This window comes from Teleopsis dalmanni, chromosome 2 (assembly GCF_002237135.1).
Source record: "Teleopsis dalmanni isolate 2A chromosome 2, ASM223713v2, whole genome shotgun sequence".
NCBI classification, from domain to species: Eukaryota; Metazoa; Arthropoda; class Insecta; order Diptera; family Diopsidae; genus Teleopsis; species Teleopsis dalmanni.
The window spans coordinates 117359779-117378675 of NC_051847.1; the positions used below are offsets into that span (position 1 = coordinate 117359779).

The 18897-nt window shown below is 28.1% G+C and overlaps 1 protein-coding gene and 1 non-coding gene across 3 annotated transcripts; one reads left to right on the top strand and one right to left on the bottom strand.

Annotated features, from left to right (window-relative positions):
• Nucleotides 1–5874: 5874 nt before the first annotated feature.
• On the top strand, nt 5875–5947 carry Trnaa-agc. Its single transcript has one exon. It is a non-coding gene; the product is annotated as a tRNA-Ala (tRNA).
• An 845-nt stretch (nt 5948–6792) lies between these two features.
• On the bottom strand, nt 6793–15425 carry LOC119677936 (UDP-glycosyltransferase UGT5-like). 2 transcript variants are annotated; one of them, XM_038089520.1, is made up of 4 exons: nt 15360–15425; nt 8266–8528; nt 7942–8201; nt 6793–7883 (listed from the first exon to the last, which is right to left on the bottom strand). In XM_038089520.1, the coding sequence occupies exons 2-4, from the start codon at nt 8519–8521 to the stop codon at nt 6828–6830; spliced, it is 1572 nt and encodes a 523-aa protein (XP_037945448.1). In that variant the 5' UTR covers nt 8522–8528; nt 15360–15425; the 3' UTR covers nt 6793–6827. The 2 variants fall into 2 exon arrangements, with proteins under 2 accessions (XP_037945448.1, XP_037945449.1); XM_038089521.1 differs by lacking the exon at nt 15360–15425 and adding an exon at nt 9636–9719.
• Between the last annotated feature and the right edge of the window lie 3472 nt (nt 15426–18897).

Consider the following 18897-nt stretch of genomic DNA (forward strand, 5'->3'; position numbering starts at 1 on the left):
GTGGGAATTGTATGAGAGTAATTTTCTGTTCTATTCGAATATCAACTGCATGCATACGAATCCAACATGATTATTTGCCAAAGTGGTTGCATGAGCGGCTGAAGTTTGCAGCTCATCTCGCCATACATTTCGATCACATTTCGTCTCTCCCCTTTTAACAGTAGCACCCACGAATTTCTGTCGCTCACTGTGCGGAGTACATGTGCGCACATTTATACGTTGCAAGTGAGTTTGATTTTGTTTGATCACTGCATAAACATGTATGGCTCTAAGTACAAACTCTTTTGCTTGAAAAAAGTTGGTTTGATGTTACGAGAATTATGTGAAAAGTTTTGTTTCTTCCATATTGATATAATATTCAACTTATATATATATAAATTATTAATTTAATTTGTTTAATATATTATTTTGTTAATAAATTGTTAGTATAATATTGCGAATATATTGTTGCCTTATATAATATAGTTATTATTAATAAAAGATCTCATATATTTTAATATAAGTGGTACATGTAAAAACAACATTATAGAAGGGCCGCACACCCTTCCAGATAGGGCACGCGTCGTCACTGCCATGTAGGTACTCGTAATTGGTAAGGCCCTTGTGCCTATTATAATAATATTTATACACAATATAGTGAATGAAATAATATATAAAATAAGAGGTTAAAAAAAATTTTTTTTAGGAACCGGTTATTAGTAATAATTTAAAGCGATTTAGCATGGAAATATAGAAACAAGTCTATCATTGCTTGATAGGAAGACTTGTGAGAGAGTTTTAAATAAATAAAGAAATCAATAAATTGATAAAGGTAAAGAAAATAAAGATTAATAAAGAAGAAGCAATAAAAATCAAGGTATATAAATCCTTCCATTTATTATCTTCTTCTACAGAACTGAATGAATTTGATTTAATAAAATTAACATTAGATCCAGGTGGATTGTCCTATATAAAGCTTGTAGTTTCAAATTATTTTTCTTATGATTTTGCCTTATTTTATATTCTTTAAGATTGTAAGTAACAATAATTATTAAACAATAATTCGAATAAACCGATAAAAAATGTGTAGTAGATATAGCCGTAGTAGAACTATACATCTTTAAAGAGAAGATATATTATTATATATTATATATATTATTACTTTAATAATTTTGAATTACTGATTTGTTTTTTCAGTAGTTTGAATAATTTTATTGTCAATTATAAAATTTGTACCGCTTCAATTATTGTATTTTTTTCTTTTTGTGTATTTGTTTATCGCATTTATTATTATTGTTATTATAACATATATGTTTATATCATATCTACCAAATAAAAAACAAATGAAAAATTTCTTACCAGACATGATTTTCAGTATGCTTGGTACATTTATGTCATGATAGTTGGCCATAGGTTCTTTTAGTGGAAATGGTGATATCACAGTTACATTGTGTCCTTTACGCGCCAGTGCCTTCATTAATGATGAACCAACGATATGATGTGAACGAGCAGCAAAATTCAAAACGCCCAGAACATTAAGCGATGAAACAAAGGGCGTGGCAAATATTAATAATACACAAAAGGCTAAGAAGTTTTTGTTCTTCATTTTTATTGTAAATTAAATTTCGTTATTAACAAGTATTGAAAATTTTATGTTAATCTATATTATTAATTATTATTTAAAAATTTTTTAACATTGAAACGTTAAAATTTCTAAAAGACAAACATTCATAGTCTGCTTTCCACATGAAACTTTGAAAATAAACTAAACAATAAAAGCAATAATTTCTCAGTTTACACCTTTGCTTTTCCAAAATTTCATAACAAATCTAAACATTTCGAAGCATTTTTGTCAAATGAGCGTTGGATTCGACTAAAGCAGTTACCTGAGTTGATCTGATATAAAAAATTAAATTCTATTGAAGTATTTGGTGAGAATTTCGGTCAAAAACTAACAACAACAAGTGCTACACATTTATCATGGATTGTTTATATACGAGAAGCGCTAGCGCTACTCGTAGATAAACTTGTTGTGTTCGCAATGACCGGTTTTGGACGGTTCTTTATTCTCTCTTAATCGCGCACATTTCTGAATGTTTTAAAAAAATTAGAGAATTTCCTTAGGCGTTTAATTTTTTTTAAGTTTCAAAATTTTTTTATAAATTCAGTTTCTCCACACTACGTTTCTGTTACCTCATTTGTTAGAGAAAGAAAGTAATTACAGTGATATCTCGATTTTCCGAGACTGGTGCAGTAGATACACATATTATCTTCAAATGCTTGGTTTTTAATAGTTTATAATATAAAAGAGAATTATTATAGGTATGAAACATTATTAATATGGATTATTTCTGAAATTTAAGGTTAGCTGAATTCACATTGGAGCTAAGAATTTATCAAACAGATGCTTAAAGTATTTTTTTTTATTGTATGATAAATGAATAACAAAAATAAAAACTTCATTTCAACATAAAATTAGGTAATAGTTAGTAATAGTTAAGTAATAGTAATAGTTAGGTAATAATTTGGTAATTAGGTAATAGTTAATTTGGCTGGAATCTTATTTATAATGTTATTTTGTACAATGTGATTTTTTACAGAATGTGATAAAAATTATGACTATTTATAACTTCTTTACTTTGTTTTTTTTTTACATTTGTCTTAATATTCTATATACTATTCTATATAATAATATATTGACTTTGATAAAATGCAATGAGCCGATTTTTTGCTTTTGGTATAATTTGGTATACAATTTTGATTTTGTTAATTATTCTTCATCAACTAATATATTGAGTTTTAAAAAAAGTATAAGTTATCAAATTTTTTATACCGTCAGAACTATTTTATATATTTAAAAAGTCTTGGTGGTACGATATAATAACTTCTATCTTCTATTCTATTATTCGAGTAATAATACTCGAAGCTATTATAATTAAAATTCAATTGCATGCATATTATTACATTTATAGAAAGCATGCGGACTATTTTATAAATACATATGCTATATACTCGTAAAACTAAATTTTTTTTGAAGTTGAAATTCAAATACGATATATCATCGGATATTACTTTACGGAAGGATAGCAATTAAGTAAGAAAATTATGTCGTTATGCTGTAGAGACATACAGTATTCCATTTCTTTCAATTAGCGACAAAAGTGATAAAATAGTTTCTTTGATGGGTTATTGAATATTGAATATCTTTGTTATTCAGTATAAACTTGAGATTAAAATAAAAATTAAAAAAAACAACATATATATATGATATAATGCACAACTGAATATCAGTTTTTTTTATTATATTATCGGAATAAATTTGCAAACGTTTTTGAGCTGTCAATCCAGAATTATCAACATATATTTAATTTCTAATACCCCGAAAACGGAAAAAAGATCACATATAAAAATTAATACTAAGTAAGGAAAATTTTTAAAAGAAGTTAACCATAGTGTTCATAACTTCAAATTAATTTTCCTTAAGCGAAAAAAGTTTAAATTGTCTTTAATCTATGTTTTCTATAATAACCGATAATCGGTAAGCAACTCATTATCAGCTGGAATGAGTTGCGATATTTTACACCATAGCAACATATGAATTTAGTGTCCACATATAAACAAAGAACAGACCTTCTATGACTAGTAGATGTCTGATACTTGTTCCTATGATAATGCATAATTATAAAGAAAACTTTATCGGTAACACTGAAAAAAATTCTTTTCTAATAAATAAATACAATAGAATGATTTCCATTCTAATAAAATTTTTATTTAGGTATTAAATTGATTTCTTTACAATTTATAAGAGTAAGAGTATAAGAGAATCTTATTTTGATTGAAAATAATATGTAGAATATACTGCATGTTATAAAAAAAATTATGAGACAGTAAATTTAATTTTAATGGGGAAAAAGATTTATATAATATATTTATAAGGCAAGAGAACAATTTTAAATTTTTTTAATGTTAAAATTTTAAAAATTTTGATTGTTATATGTAAACAACTAATATATGCGTTGGAGAAAAAACTGATGTGTGATGTGATGACTTTAGTGAGTTTCATAAAGATTATAAAATATACACGTAAATAGATCACATCCTTATTTAAAAGTTGTATTAAAATAATCTTTCATAAAATGTGGAGTGAAACGTCGGAAACATCATAAAATCAATCTTTAAACATTTTGTACTAGTTTAGACAAATATAGATTTATATTTGTATTTATATAAATCTATATATATAGATTTATATTATATAGAATATATTCAACTAAAATTCTATAGAATTATTATTATAATTTTACATTAATGGCGCAAATTTGATGTAATTTTTCCTTCATAACTGACGGATTTGTATTTTATTCTTTCAGTCTAATTTTTTTCAATCTTCAATCTGATGAATATTTGGCTTTATATGAAATAATTATTCAAATAGTCAAAAATCTCTTTTTGAAATGTAATCATAACATTTTATCTAAGTTTTGGGATAAAAATTAATATAAACCGATTTTCGTTTTCACTATTTAAAAAAACCTAACAAACGTACGAAATATTTGTTTCTTAAATACACGCTATATATTTTATCAATTAGTTAAAAAGAATCTTGAGATCCAATTTGATATGATATAAAAGTATGATATGGCATGATATGATTTAACTATAGTTAAATCACAGAGAACTTATAACTAGTTGTCCAATGTTAAATAAAAAAAAACTACCTAAAATTTTTCTGTGGGTAAATCTAAACACTTACTTACTTACTTAGTTGGCCATTACAGACGTGTGTCGTCCTTGGCCACGTCGAGTAGCCTCCGCCGGTCAGCCCGATTAGTTGCTTTCTGACGCCAGTTGGTAGTACCGAGCGCCCCCAAATCGTTGGTCACCAGGTCCTTTCACCGAAGATGCGGACGTCCTCTACCGCGTTTTCCACCTGCGGGTACCGAATCAAATACCTTTCTAGCCGGAGCACTTTCTTCCATTCGCACGATATGACCAAGCCAGCGTAGCCGCTGAGAGGGAAGTAAAATGAAATGAAAGATATGAGCTAGAAAAATTGATATCGTTTCGGTAAAACACTTTTATTCGTAAAGTTGCTCATTAAAATAATGTACATCAATTGTAATTATTCGGAAGGATTTCTAAATCAGTTTAATTTTTAATACGGTTCAGTTTTTTTATACGGCTACACTTTAGAAGTTTATTTATTATCAAAAAACTGATAGCATGTGTACATATTTACAACTTACTTAATTGAATATAACAACTTGTTTTCAGGTGATGGCCTTATTTAGTTTAGTTCTATTCTTCAGACCCCTACATATTAAGTGTGGTTAATGCTCTCCAAACTTGATTACTCTACGGAAGGCACTGTCTGCGCTTCGTCATTTAACTGTCGCCTTAACCCCTTTTTCAGAATCTTACTGACGAACGGATATAGGATGAGCGAACAAAGAAGGTTTTTTTAGGTGGGTAGAAGTCTTTTCATTCCAATTTTATTAATGTCCCTATAGTAGTATCTATTAGCAGTGATAATTATTTTAAGTTCTTAATTATAGTAGTAGTAATTATAGTTGTCGGCTTTGAAATTTTATGGATTAAGAATCAACATGCAAAGCGTGCAGCTTGGTGGTTTGGTGTGTAATATATTATAGTATAATCACATAAAATTACATGTGTAAATATTTCACATCACTACTAAAAAAAATTGTATACATAAAATTTTGTTGACTTGCAGTTTATTTAATTTTTTTTTAAATTTGTTTCCAAAATTAATCCTCTTACTATTTCAAATATTAAATTTTAATTAATCTAGTAAAAAATTAGAACTAATGAAAAAATTTGTTAATATTTGTATCTCTTATTTTAAATAATACATTTGGCGAGCATGTGTCACCGGGGGATGTAGCTCAGATGGTAGAGCGCTCGCTTAGCATGTGAGAGGTACGGGGATCGATGCCCCGCATCTCCAGTTTTTTTTTTCAAATATAATTTTAATTATTTTTTTTTTCAAATAAGGGGATTTTCTATATCCTATATTTACTATATCTCCAGTTTTTTTTTTTCAAATATAATTTTAATTATTTTTTTTTCAAATAATAAGGGGATTTTCTATATCCTATATTTACTATATTTTATAATAAAGAGAGTTCAAATATATATAATTGATTATGATTTGAACGCTGTAATAATATACTTAATATAGTGTGTACTACGTATATATATATCAAAACGGTTTTTTTAAGAATTGGAGTAGAATGTGTATACTGACCATACGTGAGCATATATTAGATAAATTTAATAACAACTATTGAATAAACTAAACGACAAATAAATTTTAATTCTGACAAAAGCTTCATAATAGCAAAAAAATTCTTTTCATTCAATTGAAGCTAAAAATATATTTTAAAATAAACTTTTAACGATGTGTTTGAAAACTAATAAATTGATTATAATTAAATTAAATTAATTAATGTTTGAATGTAATTGACGTTTTTAGTATATGTTATATGCATATATAATATTAAGGAGCAACTGAAAGTTTAGTTTAGATTTCGATATGCATATAGAATTAATATTAAATATTGGGAGCAAAAACAGTGTATTTTATCACTGCTGAGATGAAAGTAATTTTTTTTCATCTTATTTATTTCTTACTTGATCGAAAATGAAAACTTTGAAATATATAAATAATACTTAACGCTGTATATGAATGTAAGAGTTACTTACCCTTATCAGTTACCACTAGCTTAGCAATAAAAGAAATTGAATATAATTTAAATAAAAATTTATTTTCATCTAATAATCTATGAATTATATAAAAATTATCATAACACACAAATAAACTAAATTTATTGCCTTTTCAACTTTTTGTCTTTTTTGAACACAAGTTGACACATTGTGCGCAGCACAAATCGAATTAAAAGTACAACTAATACTAGCAACAACAATATACCTCCATATAATATGATCATTACATCAATATTATGATATTCTATAAAATTCAGATCTAACCCTGCACAATGCAAATATTTGCCATCATGACGTGCGATATGCTCCATCCAATGTACGGCTAAATCGAGTGGTTCAATTGGTTGATCCTTGTATCTAGCGGACATGTCACGAACTTTTTTCGTATAACTCGGATTCTCTAAAATGCGTTTTATGCCACTTGTAAATGCATCAACTGTGAGATTTTTATAGTCTAACATCACACCGAAACCATTTTGCTCAGCTCTCGCCATATTCAAAAACTGATCAGCAAATACTGGTATCCCAACTACTGGCTTACCATGATAAATGGATTCCATAGTGCTAAGTAAACCGCCATGTGTGATAAAAAGACGTACATTTTTATGAGCCAAAATATCATCTTGTGGATACCAGTCTTTGATGAAAACATTATCTGGCTTGTCTGCTAATTTTGAATCTTCAAACTTCCATAAAACGCGTTGTTTAATTCCGCGGAAAGTTTCCAGTATTGCCTTGCGTTTTTCCATTGGTAAATTTTTGCTTTGGAGATTTGAGCCCATAGAAAAATATATCACACCATGTTCAGCTTCATCAATAAATTTCTGTATATCCTCTGGCAAAGGAGTGCGTTTGCGATTAATATGTAATCCACCTACTTCAATTTGGTTCGGCATATATGGACGTGGTGCGCTTAGGGAGACATGCTGATTGACAAATACCGCTGCAGCGTTTTTGCGAACTTCGTACATATTGCGTTTGTTTTGTGGAAAATGCCTATTGTAAAGTTCTGCTTGTTTGGGAAGGTAATAGAAGTCGATAAGAGCGCGCTCAAATGTCAAATATCCTTGGTTTGCTATACGTTGGAGTAGTGTCATGCGATCGCCGAATGGCAGCATGGCATTGGGTACATATGAAGGCGGTGATGGTGACCCAACCTATTTAATTAAAAGTTATTTTAATATTAATAAAAACGTTTTTTGTAGTTTGAATTACCATATCCGTATTCCAAGCAATTGCACCGAACGAGCTAAAAGCCACCATTGGCGCATTGAAGTGTTCAGCCAGGCCATATAGTGCCTCGCTAAGAAACACTTCAATCAACGTAATATCAAAAGTTTGATTGCTAAGCAGTAACTTCTGTACACCTGGTTCTTGCAATACAGCTTCAGTGACTTTAAGTCCCATCCCATGGAAGTTAATTATATTTTGCACTATATTACGATTGACTGTGTTTAGTAAATCATCTTTGCTCACTAAATATAAAAAATAATACGGATTATATACTATGTTTTTATTGTATATATATCTATTGTTTACCTTGCAAAACTTTTACTGCATTTGGTATTGGTATTTCATCATAATTATCCATTGGCTGTTTGAGTGGATATGGTGTAATGACGGTGACCTTATGTCCTTTACGTGCCAATGCCTGCAATATTTTTGCCCCTATAATGTAGTGTGAATGTGCACCAAAGGGCAAAACGCCTAGTATATTTAACGCTTCAGTACTGGTTTGCAGGCAAATGTTTGCAATTACCGCAATGGCAAATATTTTCATTAGAATTCCTGCCATTTTTACGCTGCAAGAGGAAATTATTTAATAACTATTTTACGTGTCTACTTTAACACGATTTGAATATAACTGAGCGGTATTAGCATATAAACATACTGAATTTATATCAGTTCAGCAACAGTTTATAAACAAATCTCAAAAATGATCAAGCACTTTTAGTAACAACAGAAGTTCACGTAACTGATAAGAAACATAAACACTTATTATCGATTACTCATTGTTTCTTATATATAATTATAGAGATTAAACTAAATCCATTGTATATATGTATTTATTACATTTTTGTTTTTCTTTTAATATATTTGATTGATTATAGTTTGGAAATGCTTGAATAGTGCCAAGTAAAAGTATGTGAATGTGTAATGTTAATAGCATTTCAAATAGATAAGAAAGACAGAGCGAGAATGAAAATGAGGTAATAAGAGAGAGAGAGAGAGAGAGAGAGAGAGAGAGATAGAGATAGAGATAGAGAGAGAGAGAGAGAAAGAGAGAGATGGAGAAAAAAGAAAAAGGAGAGAAAGCAAGAGAGAGAAAGAAAGAAAGAGGAAAAAGAGATGAAGAGAGGTGATATAGTGGCAGAGAGATTAAATACAAGAGACATAATATTATTCTCAGTTGCCTTGTGTAAAAATTTCTTACATAAATTCAATAGTATTATTATTATAATTTCTATGTGCAACGGACAAAGAATCTTTTTTAAACTAAAAATGGAGTCACAGAGGCTTTGAACTCTATACAATCAAATATCATCAAGCGATTCCACTAATTAGATAGATAGATTAATACATATATATATATTTTTCTAACAGCTCAGAATAACTTTTTTCAATCCAGAATTCTACCATTTGAAATAAACTTGTTTAAAAATACAGTTCTTATGTTTCAATATAAGCAAATGCTTTACAAATGTGTTTCTATATAAATAACAATGTTAAAATATTAAATTTGAGTTTTGAGTATTAAAAAAATCAATAATTATTGCTACAAACTATAACTATCTGCTTAATACTTAATGTAATTGTCTATACATACAAAATAAATTTCTATTCTGCAACATATATATAAGTAAAATATATAAGTAAAATGTGTATATAAATTAAGTTTAGTTAATTACTTTTTCTCCGATTTTTCTGCTTCATTTTCTTCCTTTTATTTTAGTGCTATTTAACGTTCGCCGGTATTTTTAACTTCGTGAATTTTTCTCTTTTTCATTTTTAATGATTTTTGTTGGATCTGAGTAAATTTTTGATTTATATATTTAAGCTTTAATTTATGTTTTATAGACATTAAGTCAATATTTTATATTATATAGGCCTTGTTATACAGGCAATTACAGTCACATCAAATGTGAAATTGTGAAATAAATTATGTCACGATGACGAGGTGTTCTATCCTGACCTATTAGATTGGGTCTTTTTAGGAGTAACGTGACTACATCTACACAAAAATTTTGCATTATTTTTTAAATTTAAGCATAGTCAGTATTATAATATTATATAAGTATTATTGAATAAAGTATTCGTGTTGCTGTAAAGCTAGACTTTCTTTGTATAGTGACAAAGAAGCTTTATTAAAATTTAGAGGGGTTTTGAATAACAAAGAAAGAAATAAAGGACAAACACAAAAATTTATTTTAATTTTATTGAAGTTTTGGCTGACCATACAACGCTGTTTCGAGTATTGCCAAGTACTCTTCATCAGTGGTCTTTGGAAATAATCGAATTTTATTTAATTAGTTTATAGTCCGTATATAATTTGTTTGGACTGCAAGTGCCAGGCTTAGAACTCGTGCCTGTCAAATTAAAAGCGATAACTAATCGTGTTTATCCACAAGAAGCCAAGGCTGCACAAACTTTCAATGCTCAAGTTCCAGGTTTTATTGTCACTTATTTTTATTTTAATTAGCATTGATTAAAAACAGTATTAAAAACAGTATTAAAAACAGTTTAAACCATTTTAAAAATGTTTCAGGTTTAGAATTAAATTCTCGAATAATTTGCAGACTGTTACAGTTTTTTAGAAAAAAAAAAATTGTAATTAAATATATATGTGTATGATATATAATTTATCATTTAAAAAAAAATGTCATAAAATAAATCATTAATTATATAAAAATTTAATTAAAAGAGGGGATAAATAGTGCAAATGCAGTTGTCATTGAAACCAAAATTTATATCAGTTATAGGCCTTTGGATAACACGCAAGTACGGCAAAAAACAGCGAGTTGCTGGTCTACACTGGCCGAAATGTATGCAAAACAACAACACTATTTTCTCTATATCGGCCAGTATAGGTATACTGGCCACACATATCGGCCAGTAAAAAAAAAGTGTTACCAACGGTATATGCAAACTATTGTGAATCTTCATTAGAAATTCCAACGAACATTGCAATCATATGTCAAAAATTATATGTAAATATAAATTCAAACAGAATTCAAAAATTTCATAAATTTGAAAATTGGATAAAAAGAAAAATTTAATTTATGGTAATTACTTAATTTTATACAAAATATAATTTGCTCGAATTATGCTATTTTTGCTATTCATCAAAACATAACACTTGACAGATTGCAATAGTGATGCCAATGGCTCGCGTGGCCAATATAGACCATGCACTTTTTGCCATACTTGCAAGCCACCGAAAAGACTTTATATTGATTTTCCTATTTAATAAATAATTTATATTAAAGAATGTGATCAATACAATTAAAATTAAAAAAAACTATTAAAAAATTATTTCGAAACCCACTAGAATAATAATGTAATTCTTTGCAGAATTTGTAAAAAATTTAAATTAATGAATTTATAATTCTTAAATGGCTCTTTTGAGCTTAACAGTAATTTTTTTAATGCACAGAAATAAGCTTTACCGTATAATTCACATGAAAATGAATAAAACTTAAATAAATTTTCAACACCACATAAAACCGCATATGTGAATGAAAAAAAAAACCAAAAAAAATGAAGAGCAAAAAAAGCAAAAAGTAAACTGTAAAATGCGAAGTAATAAAAATAAAAAATTCATAATTTATACGCAATTTGCAATTTGTAAATATTAATGTGCGCCTGCGCCCTTAGCCACTGAAACCAATCCAAATAAAACCGAACCAAACAAAAAAGAAAAAAATTACCACAAAGACTGACAACTTAACACAGCCAAAAGCAACACTAAAAGTAAAGTTAAATAAAAGCAAAAGGATAAAAGGCTAAAGGACCGTAGAACTAAGGAATTGCATAGGCTTGGTAGGAAGGATGGCAACAAAAAGTCTCATTGTGTATATCTGAATAATTTATGTTGGCAGCGCGCACTTTAACGCTAAATAAACACACAAGCAATAATGAAAAGAGAGGGGGGACGAAACAAAAAGTTACAAATAAAGCAAAACAAATGTGAAATTTAATTTTAAAAAAAACTTTTCACAGAACAAAAGCGAACTGATTGTGTGCTTTCCACACACGCTCACATAAGCATGTGTAAATACGTGCAAAAATGCTTACATCCTTTTTTTGAGGATATTAATATGTAAAAATGTTAATGCAAGAAAAGAACAACAATTTATTTAGAAGAATATTAAGCCAAAGAACCACAAGAACAGAAACAATGAGCTTAGTTCATCAACCTCTTATTAAGTTAAAGCCCCTGTATACTACATTATTATGAAAAATGTTTAACAAATGATGAAAGAAATTTTGCGCTCTACAATCCATTAGCTGCAACTGATTTCTTCAATTTATTATTTATTATAATTTATTAAATTATTTATTCAATTATTATTTAGATAAAATTAGTATTAGAAAGGCCAGATCCCGGGATTCTGGCATGTCGGGACTACTTAAAGTGAACAATTCGAGAATTATTTGTTTAAACTGATTCATACAAACATTAAATTTTCAAATGTTAATTTTTTTAATTTTTTTATGATGAAAAGAAACTATTTATAAGTTAGAAGCGTTCGAACAGTAATGAAGAAACAACAACAAAAATTTTAATTAATTTATTGAAATTTGGTTGACCATACAATTCTGTTTCGAGTATTACCGAGTACTTATCTTCACTGATCTTACGAAATATTCGAATTTTTATTTAATTAGTTAATAGTCCGTATATAATATGTTGGACTGCAAGTGCCAGGCTTAGAACTCGTACCTGCCAAATAAGGAAAGATGACTAATCGTGTTTTTCTACAAGTAGCCAATGCTGCACAAACTTTCAATGTTCAAGTTACAAGTTTTTTGTGACTTTATACGTAAGTGACACTAACTAAAGCACTTCCTATGTTATTTAAATTAGAACGAGCTTATAACCTATAGCTACATTTGGAAAGACAAGACAAGTTCATTTTGGGGGACTAAATATTCTGATGAGAGGATGGAACTGTTGTGTCCAAAGTACATATGTATAGTCTTTAATATATATTGTGTATAGGATTTAAGAGGATGAATATAAGAAAATTTTTGATGCACTATAATATATAAAAAAGTTTTTGTTATTACGGAAATAATATAATTGGTTATCTCTATTTAAATAAATACATTCACATTATAATGGCTGCGATAAAGGTTTATATTTACAAAGCGAATATAATTTTCTTTCAACTATTCAACTGAAAGTATTAAAGTGGAAAGGTTTTTTTTCTGCAGGCTACATGTGTTTTTTTCTGGTTTCGATCCCAATTGAAGATATCCAGATAGCCAGCCTTTATAATTTTAAGGTCTCATTTTAAAATCATAAATTTTTTTTTGTGTATTTAGAAATAAAATAAAATAAGGTGAATTAAAAGACACTGTATACCATAAGTTTTATTTATCTTCCCGGGATTGATTTTGGGACTCCAAAAGAATAGCGTGCAGATAATCCCACATGGAACAAATTTGACTGGTTAGGGAGAGTTGGTCTAATTCTGTTTATGAGCAATACAAAATTACAATAATTTATCCATGTTAGTTCTAACAAATCTACATTTTTATTAAAAGACATATACAGACTATGTGAATTTAATAGTTTCTTTGGTGAAAATTGGATATCAGCTTTTAGTTGTAATGCGTTATGCTAATAGTTTCCTTAATCTGACAAGAACAGAAAATGGAACCCTTGGCCGAAAAATAAAAAAATTTTCAATCAGGATGAGAGTAGGCTAGAAAGGACTGTAGCCCACAAAAGTTTGAGAAATATTGTTTTATACGGTTCTTATGTATAAGCCTTTATATGATAAAATAAATTAATTTTATTTTTATTCAAATTTTACAAGTTTTAATACAAAGTTAATTAAATTGTATTTTTTACGATAAAGTATATACATTTATAATTACAGACGTTTAATTTACTTCATTAGAAATATATATTGATAAATTTAATATATATCAAGATGTATGTAATAAGTCATTAAGGAAAGTTTTGCAGAACGGAACCATGTAATTAAATGATCGTAATAACAATATTTAAACTAATCGGAAACATTTTTTTAAGTAATGTATGGTACAATTAAATTAGCTTAAATTTGAATTGTTGCTGACCACTTCTATTGCAAATTATAGTTTGAAGAATATGCTATTCTTCAAATAATAATATGTATATTATTAATATTACAAATACGTAGTACTACCGCTCTGCGATAACCTTAAGGTTAAATGCATTTACATGTTAATTAAAGAAAACACAAATTGTTAACAAATAATAAAGTTCCTCTTATAAAAACTCAGATACCTTGCAAAGTAGTTGTATATTATTAAAAAGCGATGAGTTTGGGCGTTACAGTATACTAATATATTAATATTAATCTATAGATTAATAAGGGCTTAATAAGTACGAAATTAATATTGTGTAGCCAAAATTAAAGTCTCTATTGGGCACCGCAAGATATTCAGTGTAGTCTCAGCGGAAGTCTATATCGGAAGACCACTACTTATTAAGAAGTATGATGTCGTTTGTTTTGTGCAAATCAGGGGTATGAGTGTTAAGTATTCATAAAAAAATACTCCCCTTTTACAATGTTTTATTCTTATAAATCTGAAATTGGCGGCTACCTTGATGACATAATGGTAAAAAGACAAAGGACAGTGTTAGACGAGTTTATTTTATCTGGGTACGCCAAAATGGAATTGTATTAACTTAATAGAACCTTTAATGGATCAAACATTTTTATAAATTTAAGTACCCTTTATATTTTTGCTCTACATACTGCTCTACATTTGCTCTACATCAGTTTACTTCGTAATAATACTATATATTATTATTTATTATAATTACAATTGTAGTTTTTTAAAAATATTAAAGACTTGACGCCTTGTAAATGGAAATAATGTACGAAATTATAAAAAATCACAACGTAAACTATATTTTCATCGAAATATATTTTGTTCATTAAGCAAACAGAGTTAATGCACTTGAAATATTTTTCTTCATTTGTTTTTATTTTTTAAGAATAAATAAAAATAAATTTCTTATCTATTTTCAATCAGCTGAGTGTAGAGTGATAGCTGACTGAAATAATATCAGTACTTAAGTTTTTAAAAGTCATGACACTTAAAAATTCTTACATAAAATATTAATTATAATAAATTAATTAAATTTTCACTTAATATGATTTAGGTTTTATTTAGATTTTCAGTGTAGATATTATAGTCACTATTTGATCACTATGCTTTGTTAACTGCAAAAAACTGAGAAGATATTTTTGTTAAACATTTAATCTTATTGAAAACTAAGTTTTCTATTAATTATTTTTAATGCTTTTATGTAATTTATTTATAATAAAATTCATATATCATTAATTGACTTTAATTCAATCATTTTAATATTATTTGGTGAATGTTGGAAAAAATTCTTGTGCACGTACTTTTTCGATTAAGTAAAATTCTAACCGCAATCTGCCACAATCTGCCGCACTCTCACGCGATCATATGAATACTAGATTTTAGTTTCTTTATTCAAACTATTTAGCTCCAAATTAATCAAATGTCAGAAATCAAATGTTAAAAACTAAAATTGTTGGTTCTTAGACGACATTGAGAGTTTAGCATTATCGAAAAGCAAATTTCATTTAAATTTAGACATTTGTGTGAGAGCAGCCGGCATTTGGCTGATTAAAATGCGGCGTTTTATATTTGAAGCATTAAAGAACTCAAATACACAATATTACTAGATTGAGATTCAAATATAAAATCAAAAAAAGTATATGTGAGACACACAGTTTTTTAAGCGATTAAGAGAAATATGCTTACTCTTAAAATATATTTTAGCAAATATTTACCCATTCTGAGTATAAATGTTTTTAATTTTAAATATACGCTGGAGTTCATAAACTACGGTGAAACACATTATAATAGAATATTTTATATTCAATAAGTTAATGTTTATAAAATTATTAAAATAATTTTATATTTAAAATGAAAATATGAGGTTCGTTTCTTTGCTAACAAAGCATGTTATTGAAGACGGCAATACCTATAATATAGACTTTGACAATATTTTAAAAACAACTTTAGCGGGCTGTAACAATTATATTGTATTTATGTCAAAGAAATCTAATAAGATGCCAAAATGATGTTCCTGAAAAGGTTTCTTGAGCTAAGCGATGCTTTTGGAACGATATAAGTTGAGTTTTTGAAGTGTAAGATTGTTTAAGAAGTAAACAATTTTTCAATAGTTTGGTCCGGCGAAAGAATATAAAATTATAAATTTTGGTTGACATTTTTCCCGGTATTCGCTTGATTGCTCGGTTTTTGCCATATTGTTTGCATACAATTAAGTCTCATTTCCGGTTATCAGATATTTTAAATATTGTTTGATTGACTTCCACGTGTCAATTTTTTTTCAAAAACAGTGACACAAAGCATATCTTGAAATGATCTGGACTGATCTAAACGAAATGTTAACAGTAGTAAGTATCAGCGAGATTTCCATTCGTCAATAGACGATTTTAGACTCCGAAATTTTTAATATACTTGGCACGTGTTGTTCATCAGTTAATGTTAATCTTCCTCCGGACAATTTTCGTCTTCAACGCATTGTCCGTATTCTTTGAATTGTTTGCACTACTTTCAATTAATTTTTTTCTGGATAATTTTCAAATATTATTAATGTTGAATGTAATTTAGTTGTCTAATAATATCAGATATTGTAATAATTGCTTAAATAATTTTTTCTTGCGAACAAAATACGTGTGATTGTATGTATTGATATGTTATATGTACGTCAGTGACTTGTTAAAATCGAACATTTTTACTATATTTTTGAGTTTTGATATTTTATCTAGTATTAGTTTTATTAAGTGACACAATATTATATACTAATGTAGTCTTGTGAAGTAATATGTCTATTCAGTTACAGATATTTGCTTATGAATATACCACAATTACGGTTTAATATACCATAGATGTAAATACATATGCTGAAAAATGAAAACAGCTAAGAAAATATACAACAAGAATCTATATACCTATAAATAATATATGTATGTATAAAATTAATAAAAACTGAAACTTGAATATTTATTGCTCGAACACTGCGAACAAATTCGAATAGTTAAAGTGTTCCAATTCAAATATACTCGAGCTTAAGCTTGATTTATGAATATAGTTAGAGACGGTATTATATTAGATATATTCGGCAGCTCCGAAGTGACACAAAAAACACAAGTTGCTTGCTATAGTCCTGACTGACATATTGGCATCACTGTTAGAATCTGTTAAAGGTTATGTTTTCGCAAAGAGCAAAACTTACATATGTGCACATAATGCAAGCAAATTACATTTTGTATAGAAATAATTATTTATTATAAAATTGAATAATAAAATAAATAATGAACTGCGGAGGTCACTATTGATATTTTGAGCCTTGGCAACAGTGATAGTTGTCAGGTGTCATCTGACGTTTCCATACGATAGTTTGATATTAAAAAACATAACCTACCTTTGGATTGTTGTCAAAAGAGCATTATTTGTGTTATTTACAGTGATGTGTAAATTGAGTGATCGTTCTCCATCAATACAACGTGAGTGCTCATACATGTCTAATAACTGACTGTTTGAACATTTAAAAAATTGAATTCATAGATGATCCGCCGTACAGTCTCGTACTGATTTCGGACTGAATGACTTCTTCTTGTTTCCGAACGTCAAGAATACTCATAAATTGTTTCGTGCCTTTTGTAAGTTTGGTACTTCATTTTGATTGATATTGAATTATTGTACCTTCTTTAATATTTTAAATATCTGTTTTATTAGATGAAAAGTTGAAATTGTAAAATTTATTTTTATTATAAATTAAATTTTATACATTTTACTTGTATATTTGGTTTTAGAAGATTTTCGTTGTGGTGAAGTCGCTTAAATTTATCTGCTTTCATTTTTGTGCATGTCAATGCATTTAAAATTCAATATTTATCAATATTTAAAATATTCACGATTTTCTACACCGGACAATACTACAGCCACAATGCAATTTTTACCATTAAAAAGAACGCGACAAATTAATTGAATACGCATTTGCTGCAACTGCAAATTGTAATGAACAATCAAAAATGCATGAACAGTGCAATTTGCATTCAACAGTTTTCAAAAAAGGATAACAATGAATGTAGTGCAGATAGCACGGAACTGCGGAGTTTTTAGTCGAGCTGAAGCCATTGAATCTGCAACCGGTGAGCTCAATAAACGTATTGGCGCGGTAAGTAAGAGTGAAGATATGGAATGGAAATGTACGTACGATATTAAAAAATTGTAGAAGAGAGTGCGTCCTTTTATATGTAGAAGCGATATATGTGGTGTATATTAAAAAGGATACTGGTGAATGGAAACCAATAACTTCGATTTCGCAGTCACAGGCACTTACGTACCGGCCTATATGTGGGTATGTATGTAGATGCGTAAGAGGCATTTTCATATAAGCTGAGAAGTAAACACGTACACGCAGTTGCAAATTGATTGCGATTGTGAAATTGATTGGCAGGTGATTGTGATAAATATAAAGCACTGCGGTTTGCTAGCGCTACATTTGGCATATACTAAATATAAAAAATATAAAATTTAATAAATTAGTTCAATGTTATTAAAACTTCTTCAGAGGATAAAAAGCAAAATGTTTAGTTCTTCTCGAATTATGCTGTTAAATTAAATTATATCGTAATTATTAAATTTTCACTATAAATTTTTGTTTAAAAAATGTTTTTTCATTAACTTAGAAATCAAATTCTTATATAAATTGTAATTCATTCTTTCTTTGTTGAGAATAATTTTAAATTACATCAAAATTTAATAGAACCGGGTTGACTGATCATATTTATTTTCACATGAAAGCTTCTTGGTTTTTGCATATTTTTATCGTTGCCAATGCTTCTCCTGTTGGTTAGCTAAATTAAGAATCAATTTTTAAAC